Source organism: Plasmodium falciparum (genome assembly GCF_000002765.6).
Source record: "Plasmodium falciparum 3D7 genome assembly, chromosome: 10".
NCBI lineage: Eukaryota > Apicomplexa > Aconoidasida > Haemosporida > Plasmodiidae > Plasmodium > Plasmodium falciparum.
The window spans coordinates 1,625,002-1,637,233 of NC_037281.1; the positions used below are offsets into that span (position 1 = coordinate 1,625,002).

At 20.2% G+C, this 12,232-nt stretch overlaps 4 protein-coding genes across 4 annotated transcripts; all 4 read left to right on the top strand.

Moving 5' to 3' along the window:
• Positions 1–770: 770 nt before the first annotated feature.
• On the top strand, positions 771–1,823 carry PF3D7_1040800 (rifin; the record flags this gene model as incomplete). The annotated part of the gene is made up of 2 exons (XM_001347649.1): positions 771–824; positions 990–1,823. The coding sequence occupies 2 exons, from the start codon at positions 771–773 to the stop codon at positions 1,821–1,823; spliced, it is 888 nt and encodes a 295-aa protein (XP_001347685.1).
• Positions 1,824–3,912: 2,089 nt separating this feature from the next.
• PF3D7_1040900 (rifin) lies at positions 3,913–5,022 on the top strand (the record flags this gene model as incomplete). Its single annotated transcript, XM_001347650.1, has 2 exons — positions 3,913–3,981; positions 4,156–5,022. 2 exons carry the CDS (start codon positions 3,913–3,915, stop codon positions 5,020–5,022), a joined length of 936 nt encoding a protein of 311 aa, XP_001347686.1.
• A 2,374-nt stretch (positions 5,023–7,396) lies between these two features.
• PF3D7_1041000 (rifin) lies at positions 7,397–8,664 on the top strand (the record flags this gene model as incomplete). Its single annotated transcript, XM_001347651.1, has 2 exons — positions 7,397–7,450; positions 7,606–8,664. 2 exons carry the CDS (start codon positions 7,397–7,399, stop codon positions 8,662–8,664), a joined length of 1,113 nt encoding a protein of 370 aa, XP_001347687.1.
• Positions 8,665–10,594: 1,930 nt separating this feature from the next.
• Positions 10,595–11,778, top strand: PF3D7_1041100 (rifin; the record flags this gene model as incomplete). Its single annotated transcript, XM_001347652.1, has 2 exons — positions 10,595–10,648; positions 10,828–11,778. The coding sequence occupies 2 exons, from the start codon at positions 10,595–10,597 to the stop codon at positions 11,776–11,778; spliced, it is 1,005 nt and encodes a 334-aa protein (XP_001347688.1).
• Positions 11,779–12,232: the final 454 nt, after the last annotated feature.

Here is a 12,232-nt window from a genome sequence, read left to right on the forward strand (position 1 = left end):
TGTACATATATATATATATATAATATTATTTAAAAATTATAATAATATAATCAAGTAACATAAACCAAAAGATACAATAGAGAGAATTTTTGAACATAGTATAACGCTCAGAAGAAAAAATGAAATAAACTAAAAAGAAAAAATATAAATATTAAAATATGAATAAAAATAATTTTATTATAATATTTTATGATTAATATTATATTTTATTAATTACAAGAAGATTTTTTGTTAATTCCACAATAGTAATTATATTAAAAATATATTTTAGGATATTTATTTGGTAAAAAACATGGACGTTAATATTATATATATACGGTTTACACCCATAAGAACTATTGTTCTACACATTATTATATATTTTACAACACAAAAAAAACAAGTTGTTTGTAACTATAGTTTTATTCGTTATATAAATGTTTAAGAACAAAAAAAAAATTAATATACAATTTATCGTATGATATAAAATTATATTTTATTAGAACTTAAAATTCAAAATTATAAAAAATGTAAAAGGTTATATTATATTATCTTTTTTTCTTCCTATATATTATTTATTAATTTTTTTTTTTTTGAATAAAAGGGAAAAATATGGTTGCACTAAAAAAATGTAATTTTATTATGGAAAAATAATTGTGTATTATACTATAGAACTATAATAATGTTTTAGATTAAACATATATATAATTATTTTAATAAGGCACAATATATTTTTATATATTAATTAGTTATAATTTTAATTATAAAAAAATATAAGTATTGCAATAAAAATGAAACTGTACTACTTTAAAATATTATTATTTTCCCTTCTATTAAATATATTGGTAACATCATCATATATATGAATAAAAAAAATGATTATTATATATATTTATATATATGTAATTTTCTATTATTTATATAAATATACAATATACATATATATTAAAAATATATATAATCATAAATAACTAATTATAACATACATGTATACATTACATTCTTTATAGGCACATAATAAAAATAAATCATACATAGCACCGCATATACCAACTACTACAACACGAGTGTTAAGCGAATGTAACGTATATATTCCCAATTATGATAATGATCCGGATATGAATTCTGTGAGGGAAAATTTCCATAAGAAAACAGAACAAAGATTTCATGAATACGACAAACGTATGATCAAAAACAGACAGAAACGTAAAGAAGAACGTGACAAAAATATACAAGAAATTATTGAAAAAGATAGAATGGACAAATCATTAGCAGAAAAAGTGGAAAAAGGTTGTCTTAAGTGTGGGTGTGGGTTAGGAGGTGTTGCAGCAAGTATTGGAATATTTGGAACAATTGCTGTAAATGAGTGGACAAAAGCTGCTACGGCTGCGGCAATTGATTTGGCTATTCAGGAGGGTATTGATGCTGGTGTAAAGGTAGTAATTGCAGAAATAAAAGCAACTAATGCTTTTAAAAGTATATGGTATGTAGAATTGTCAAGTTTCATTAATGGATCAAATTATAATACTGTCGATGGTCTTTCTGCAGCAACTAAGGCTGCCTTGGATTCAATTGGAAAACGGTGCACATCTAGTATTGTGGATAGAGCGTGCAACGGAATATTAAACAATAGTGATGGGTGGTTTAGTTCAATTGCGGAAGCCGGTAAACAAGCTGCTACTGCCGCAACTGAAAGTGCTAAAACAACTAAACTTGTTGATGTAACAACTACAAGTACACATTTGTACAGTGCAATTGGTTATTCAGTTCTTGCCATATTTATTATATTATTGGTTATGGTAATTATTTATTTAATTTTACGTTATCGAAGAAAAAAAAAATGAATAAAAAACTACAATACACAAAATTATTAAATCAATAAATATATGGTTTCATGATATTAAATTAAATTTAATATTTTATGATTTTTAAATATATAATACAAGGTCATTATTATTATTAAATTTTTATAACATTATTGTTTTTTCCCTCTAATTTTTTTTTGTTTATTCTTATGTGTTTATTAAATTATTTAATTTATAATTATTTATTTTTTTTAGTGAAACTATTTTAATTTATATATGTTTTTAATAAAGATCTTATATAAATATATATTATTAGTATATATTCCTATATATATATTTATTTATTATACACTCTTTGATAATACATTGCAACATATATATTTTAAATTCCTCATATAAAATAATATATAATGGAATATATTATATAATAAATATATTATATTATTAATCCTTTATTGATATATTATTTATAATATAATTATATTTATATAATATAAATACATATAATTGCAATTAATAATATTTATCTTTATAATATTATTTTTATAATATATATAATACATATTTATTATTATTTTACATTATAATATCATGCGTAATATAAGATATTATGTTAATTATTTTTTATCTTATATTATTTCCCTTTAAATAAAACAAAATATGTGTTATATTATTACAGGACACATATTAAAAAATATAAGATATATCTATATATCAACACATTATAATATAATAAGAATGAATTAACCCAATATTACAAGAATTATTATAAAATAGTAAAAATATAATATATAATAATTGTTTTAGAATATCAATATATATATTATATCCATTTTATTTTTGACTATTCCAATTATATAATTAATATGATAAGAAAATTTAAACAATATATAAATATTAATAATTTGTTAAATATTAAAAATAAATATATATATAATTTATTTCTTCTATTAATATAATATTATTAATAGATTATTAATATTATTGTTTTTATTATAGAATAGTAACGATTACTTATGTTTATTTTTAAAAAGTACATATATAAAAAATATCTATTATAATGTAATCATACTATTAGTTTTTTATATATTTTATAAATATTATATGATATTTGGTATTATATAAATACAATATATATATTTAATGCTTTACTACATGCAAATTAAAAATATATTAAAGTCATATTATTTACATTTATACACAGCAATATAAAACACAGTATATTAGTATGTAGCATGTATGGAAAATATTTTAAGTTGTATTCTTGTAATAATAGTATATTTTTAATTTGTTCAAAATTTATAATTTATTATTTTTTAATATATAATTCCTTTAAATATCCTATTGTATATATATTTATATATTATTATTTATAAATTATTATAATATAATTAAGTAACATAAAATAATAGATACAATAGAGGGCATCTTATAATATAGGATAACGCTTAGTAACAAAAATAAAATAAACTGAAAAGAAAAAATATAAATATTAAAACATACATACAAAATATTTTATTATATTAGTTTTAAAATTAATATTATATTTTATTAATTACGAGAAATTTTTGTTGTTAGTTCCATAATAGTAATTATATTAGAATATATTTTAGGATATTTATTTGATAAAACTCGTGAGAGCTATTATTATATATAAGTGGTTCATATCCATAACAACTATTGTTCTACACATTGATGTATAATTTACAACACAAAAAAAACCAAGTTATTTGTAACTGTAGTTTTACTTGTTATATAAATGTTAAAGAACAAAAAAAATTAATATTATAATTTATCGTATGATATAAAATTAGATTTTAGTAGAAATTAAGATGACAATTTATAAAAAATATGGAAATATTTTACTATATTATTTATTTTTTTCTTCCTATTTATTATTTTTTATTTTTTTTATTTTTTTGATTTGAATAAAAGGAAAAAATATGGTTGCAGTAAAAAAATATATTTTTATATAATGGGAAAATAATTGTGTATTATAGCACAAGCCTATAATAATATATTAGATTAATCACATGTAATACTTATATCAGAATAAAATATATTATTATATATGAATTTTTTTTAGTTATAATTTTCATCATAAAATAATATAAGGATCACATTAAATATGAAACTGCACTTCCCTAAAATATTATTATTTTTCTTTCCATCAAATATATTGTTAACATCATATCATGTACGAATAAAATATTTATAAATACATATATATATATATATATATATATATATATATAGTATTTTATAATTCATATAAATATACAATATACATATTTATAACAAATATATATAAAATAATATACTCCAACTAATTATAACATATATATATATATATATGATATATTTTTTATAGGTACATAGTAAAAATAAACCACACACCACACCACATCATACACCAACTACTACAACACGAGTGTTAAGCGAATGTGACATCCGATCGTCAATTTATGATAATGATGCGGAGATGAAATCAGTGAAGGAAACTTTCGATCGACAAACATCACAACGTTTTGAAGAATACGAAGAACGTATGAAAGGTAAACGCCAAAAACGTAAAGAAGAACGTGACAAAAATATACAAGAAATTATTGAAAAAGATAGAATGGACAAATCATTAGCAGAAAAAGTGGAAAAAGGTTGTCTTAAGTGTGGGTGTGGGTTAGGAGGTGTTGCAGCAAGTATTGGAATATTTGGAACAATTGCTGTAAATGAGTGGACAAAAGCTGCTACGGCAACTGCTACTCAAAAGGGTATTGAGGCAGGCATTAATGTAGTAATAGATACATTAAAAAACTTATTTCACATAGATGGAGTAACGGATCTTAAATGGAAAACACTCATTACTGCACAAAATTATACTGATAAGTCTCTTGTTGATGGAGTTATTAGGGAATTAGCTCGTACACTTTGCAGAGGTTCTGAAGATACAGCAGGTGGATTTTGTCTTTTCACAGATAAAGCTAATACCCTTACTCAAGCAATTAATGGACATGTACCAAAAGCTATTTCGAAAGGTACTGCAGAATTTGTAACAGTTACGGAAGCAGAAATTGGGAATGTAACAACAACAGGTGGTGCTTATTTTACTGGTATAATAGTCTCAGTTGTTGTAATAGTAGTTATTGTATTAGTTATGATAATTATTTACTTGGTTTTGCGTAATAGACGAAAAACAAAAATGACAAAAAAATTGCAATATATGAAATTATTAAAAGAATAGATATATTTTGTTATGTAGTTGTCGGTAGGATGTTTGGTATATGCATAATATTTAATGTACCATTTTGATCATTATTAATAATTATATTTTTATATGTATTACGTTTATACATATAATGTATTTTGTTACAGAATTATTTTCTCATTATTTATTGTATTAACTATTTAATGATTATGATAAATTTTTTTTTAAAAGACTTTTATTCTTTAATAAATCATATATTTTTTTAACATATATTAAATACTTCATTTATTTAAGTAGATTTATTTTTTCAAGAACATAAGGTGTAATATATTTATATAATACATCATATGAAATGTCATATAATGAAATATATAATATAAAAATTCGATATATAATAATAATTATAATTATTAATTGTAAGAAATGCATTATTAAAAAAAAAAAAAAAGATTAGTCCATATTTATATAATAAAATACCAATATAAATATACATTTTTATTATAATTGACAAATATATTCCATAAAACCTATAGTATTATACATATCAACATATATGTATATATATTCATTTATTTTTTTAATTTTTTGTTGTACATATAATATATTATTAAAAATACAAGAATACAATGAATAGAAAAAGTGAATAAAATATAAAGTATACATAAAATGCATAAAAGAATTTACAAAATTTCGACAGCATAATTATTAAATGAAATAAATTAAAACATAAAAAAAAAGGGAACAATGGAAAATGAAAAATAAATAAATAAATAAATAATAAAAAAAATTTTTTTTCTTTTGTAATTTCTATATTGATATTTTTGATATTCATATGTATATGTATATTATGTCATAGGTTACGCCAATTATTATATCATAATTAATATATTATATGCTACAAATATATAACTCTCGAATATTAAGTTAATAAAACATTTATGTTATATATACATATATAATGTTTTTAATATAGTAACCACAAAAATATTTTGAAAACTAAATATCTAAATATCAACACATTACAATATAATAATAATGAATTTAACTAATCTTACAATATGCATTATTATAAAATAGTAACAATATAATATATAATAATTATAATTGTATTAGAATAACAGTATTTATATGATATACTTTTTATTTGCCTATTCTAATACATATAATTTATACGATAGGAAATTTAAAACAATATATAAATATTAATAACTTGAAAAATATTAAAAATAAATATATATATAAGTTGTTTTTTCTATTAATTTAAAATACATTATTATTATTATTATTATTGTTTTTATTATAGAATAGAAAAATTACAATAAGATTATTTTTAAAAAGTACATCTTTAAGAAAAAAAATTAATGTAATGTAATGATACAATTAATTTCCTATGCATTGTACAAACATTATGTGATATTTGGTATTATATAAATACAATTTATATATGTAATATTTACAACATATAAATTATTAATACAAAATATTTATATTATTTATATTTATACACAGAAATATAAATTACCGTATCTCACTATGTGGCATGCTTGGAAAATCTTTATATTATATTCTTGCAATTATAGTATATTTCTAAATTATTCAAAATTTATAATTTACTACTTTTTTAATTTATAATTCATTTAAATATCCTATTGTATATATATTTATATATTATTATTTATAAATTATTATAGCATAGTTAAGTACAATAAAATAAGAGATACAATAGAGAGAATTTTCTATTCGCGAATAGGTATTAGGAACAAAAATGAAATATAATAAAAAGAAAAAATATAAATATTAAAATATACATACAAAATATTTTATTATATTAGTTTGAAGATTAATATTATATTTTAAAAATTACAAGGAAATTTGTTATTTCAAAATAGTAATTATATTATAGTATATTATAGGATATTTATTCGATAAAAATCACGAGAGCCATCATTATATATATGTGGTTTACAACCATAACAACTATTATTCGACACAATGGTATATAATTTACAACACAAAAAAACAAGTTTTTTTTTAAGTATAGTTTTACTTGATATATAAATGTTTAAGAACAAAAAAAAAAATTATTATTAAAATTTATTGCATGATATAAAATTAAATTTCATTACAAATTAAAATTCAAAATAATAAAAAATGTAAAAGGTTTTATTATATTATTTTTTAAAAATATTAATAATTTTTTTAATTTATTTTAAATAAATGAGAAAAATGTGGTTGCAGTAAAAAAAATATATTTTTATAATGGGAAAATTATTGTGTATTATATTATGGAACCATAATAATATTTTAGATTAAATATATGTAATTCATTTAATAAAATACAATACATTTCTATATATTAATGAGTTAGTTATATTTGTAATAATAAAGTAATATAAGTATTACAATAAATATGAAACTACACTACACTAAAATATTATTATTTTCCCTTCTATTAAATATATTGGTAACAACATATGTGTAAATAAAAAAATGATAATTATATATACATATGTAATTTTTTATTATTTATGTAAATATACCATATACATATATATTAAAAATATATATAATCATAAATAACTAATTATAACATATATGTATATATTACATTCTTTATAGGCACATAATAAAAATAAATCATACACCACTATACATACACCAATTACTACATCACGAGTGTTAATCGAATGTAACGTATATATTCCCAATTATGATAATGATCCGGATATGAAATCTGTAAAGGAAAATTTCGATCGACAAACATCACAACGTTTTGAAGAATATAATGAACGTATGATAGATAAACGCCAAAAATGTAAAGAACAATGCGAAAAAGATATACAAAAAATTATTTTAAAAGATAAAATAGAAAAAGAATTGGCTGAAAAGTTTGTCACATTACAAACAGATATATCTATCAATGATATACCAACCTGTGTTTGCGAAAAATCAGTCGCAGATAAAGTTGAAAAAACATGTTTAAAATGTGGAGGTGTGTTGGGAGGTGGTATTACACCCGGTTGGGGTTTGATCAGCGGTATTGTATATACTGGATGGAAAGCAGCAGCGTTGGCAGCTGCTAAGAAAGCGGCTATAGCTGAGGGTGCAGCTAAGGGTTTGGCTGAAGGTATTAAGGAAGGTATTCAAGAAGTCATGAAAGGATTATGTAGAGATTTTAGGTTATCAGAAGTAGATGTTAAGAAATTGGGCTTAGTTTTTGATGGAAAAAATTATAATAATACCGAATATATTTTTAAAGCTATTTTTTCAAAATTTGATGAGTCATGTATGCCATCTAGCACTGGCGCTGTCCGTGGCGCTAGTGAGCCTATTTGTAATTCGGTGTGGAGCAAATTTGTATTTACAAATCGTTCTTCAAGTAGAAATTCAATAATAAATGCTATAAAAGAAAATGTAGAAACTATCGTCTCACAAGCCGAAACTACTGCTGGAGCAACTAAAGAAATGGTAACTCAAGAAGTTACCTCCGCAGCTATAAAAACCAACACTACTGCAGTAAACGCTACATATGCTAGTTGCCAGACTGTTATTATTGCTTCTGTCGTTGCAATAGTAGTTATAGTTTTAGTTATGATAATTATTTATTTAGTTTTACGTTATCGACGAAAAAAAAAAATGAAGAAAAAACTCGAATATATAAAACTACTAAAGGAATAGATATGATTAACTTATGTTATTCTTGATGATTACGTTTGTGTATGTACTACATTTAGTTTAATATAAAATATTTTTTATTATTATTTTTAATTAACATTTATATTTTTTTATATTTATTAGGTTTTTATATATAATTTATTTTGTTACATCCTATTTATTTATTAGTTATAATGTTAGTTATTAATTCATTATTATCCTTTTTTTAAGACCTTTTTACTTTAATAAATAATATATTTATTAATTTATTTTAAATACATCTTATAAGTATATATAATTACATTTAATTTTTAAGAATATAATATAATATATATTTATTAAATTGTTTATATCAATTGTTATATAATAGAATATATAATGAAAAAAAATATAATATATATATTATATTATAACATATAATTATTTGTGAATATCCATGAAAATTTTCAAAATTCAATTTTAATAATATTAATGTATCTATTAATTTATGAAATGGATTAATCGGTTATTTATTACACAAAATGCTAAAAAATGATTTTTTCTAAAATAAAGAAAAATATACACATATAAGGTTCCTGATATTATAACAATATTTTAATGTTTTCTATTTTCGTTGTTCCTTTTTCGTTCTTGCCTTTTTATTTTGTTCTAGTTATTAATTTTTTTCTTTTTTTTGTACTCATACGTACTATCATTATTATTATAGGAAACAATTTAATTTTTAGAAATCTTAAGAAATTTTTTTTTTTTTTTATAGTTATAAATTATGTATAAATTAAAAATAAATAACTGCGTTTTTTTTTTAGTAATATGTATAACATGGTGTTAGTCATTTAATATATAATAATAATATAATTATTAAAATATATAGTAATTAATTATTTTGTTACAACATGTAATAATACAATTAATGTATGATAAATTGTAAAATACTATTATTATTTTAAGAAATATATATATAATAATAATTATTATTTTAAATAGAATATATATGTATAAGATATAACACTACATAAAACAATACAGTGTATTGTGTAATAGTATATATAATTTCTCATTTCATTTCATTTCTTTTTTTTTCTTTTTCTTTTTTTTTTTTTTTTTTTTTTTAATTTTCTTTTCTAATAATAATAAATATTAAAAATATTTTTTTGTGATTATTATATAATTAAATAGTTTAATAATTCATAATTTTTTCAAATAAGTTCAAATATTTTTATAAAAATAATAATATTAACCTTTGCAACTACGTAGATAAATTAGAGAGAAAGGTATAACATAAAACAAATTTTAGAACAGAAAAAAAAAAAAAAAAAAATACAATTACTATTAGTTTGAAAAAAACTTGTTTCTTTTATTGTGATACACAATTTTTATTGTAAATTGTTTTATATAATTGAAATACTACCAATTTTATGTTGTAATATGTATTTAATATGTATTTAATATATATATATATATATATATATATACTAATAAGTTCTTATATATGTATTGTACACCTTTAACAATTTGTTCTCTGCACATTTGTATATAATTTACAACACAAAAAAAACGATTTGTTATTATTTATAGTTTTATTTGTTATATACATATATAAAAATAAAATTGTTATTACAATTTAACGTATGTAATAAAATTAGATTTTATTAGAAATTAAAATGATAATTTATAAAAAATATGGAAATATTTTATTATATTATATATTCTTTTCTTCCTATTTATTATTATTTATTTATTTTTTTTTGTTCTGAATAAAAGGAACAAATATGGTTGCAGTAAATGAATATATTTTTATATAATGGGAAAAATAATTGTGCATTATAGTATAAGCCTATAATTATATATTAGTTTAAACATATGTAATTCTTATGTAACAATAAAATATATTATTATATATGAATTTCTTTAGTTATAATTTTAATCATAAAATAATAGTAGTATCACAATAAATATGAAACTGCACTACACTAAAATATTATTATTTTTCTTTCCATTATATATATTGGTAACATCATCATATGTATGAATAAAAAAATGATTATTATATATATATATATATATATATATATATAGTATTTTATAATTCATATAAATATACAATATACATATTTATTACCAATACATTAAATAGTAAACAACAATTAATTGTAACATATATATATATATATATTCCATTCTTTATAGGAACATAATCAAAATAAACCATACATTACACAACATCATACACCAACTACTACATCACGAGTGTTAAGCGAATGTGATATACCTACGTCAAATTATAATAATGATGAGGATATGAAATCTGTGAAGGAAAATTTCGATCGACAAACGTCAAAACGTTTTGATGAATACGAAGAACGTATGAAAGATAAACGCCAAAAACGTAAAGAAGAACGTGACAAAAATATACAAGAAATTATTGAAAAAGATAGGATGGACAAATTATTAGCAGAAAAAGTAGAAAAAGGTTGTCTTAGGTGTGGGTGTGCGTTAGGTGGTGTTGCAGCAAGTGTTGGATTATTCGGGGGATTGGGTATCTATGTTTCTAAAAGCGCAGCGTTGGCAACAGCTATAGCTGAAGGTGCTGAGACCGCTAAAGCTGCCGGTGAAGCTGCACGTATTCCAGCAGCTATTGATGCAGTCATTAAAGGAATAGAAACAAAATTTGGTGTATCGACTCTAGGTGGTCAGAAAATGGAAACCTTTTTTAATACAACACTTTATACGGAGGTCTCAAAGATTGCTGATGCTGTTTATAATCAATATGCTGCTACATGTATAACATCTGGAAATGGCGCTCGTGGTCCTATTTGCACTTTGGCGTGGCAATATTCTGAAAGTCGAGGGAATGTTGTTTCAGCGTATAATTCTATAGAAGTAGCTGTAAAACCTATCGTCTCACAAGCCGAAACTGTTGCTGAAAGAGCTGTAAAAACGGCTACTGATGAAGCTATACAAAGAAGCATTGGTGTAGTAGAATCTACATATGCTATTTGTCAGACTGCTATAATTGCTTCTGTTGTTGCAATAATAATTATAGCTTTAGTAATGATAATTATATATTTAGTTTTACGTTATCGTAGAAAAAAGAAAATGAATAAAAAACTACAATACACAAAATTGTTAAATCAATAAATATATGGTTTGATGATATTAAACTCAATTTAATGTTTTGTGAATTTTAGATTTTTTAATACATGGATATTATGATAGTTCAATTTTTATAACAATATATATATATATTTTTTTGTTTAATGTTATATGGTCATTAAATTATTTTATTTATATCTATTTATTTATTTTTTTAGTATAATGAATGTAAATTATATATTTATTTTTATAATATATAATATGTTTATTCTAAATAATATTAACTACTTATGTGATTATAATTAATATATATAACACTATATATATGATTGTATATAATAAGACCACAAAATTAAAAAATATAACATAATATATAACACAATATAATCATGTTATATACATGTACATATATATATATATAATATAATATAATATAATATAATTTATAACACTAAAAATTAAATACCAAAAAAAAAAAAAAAAAAAAAAATCGATATTT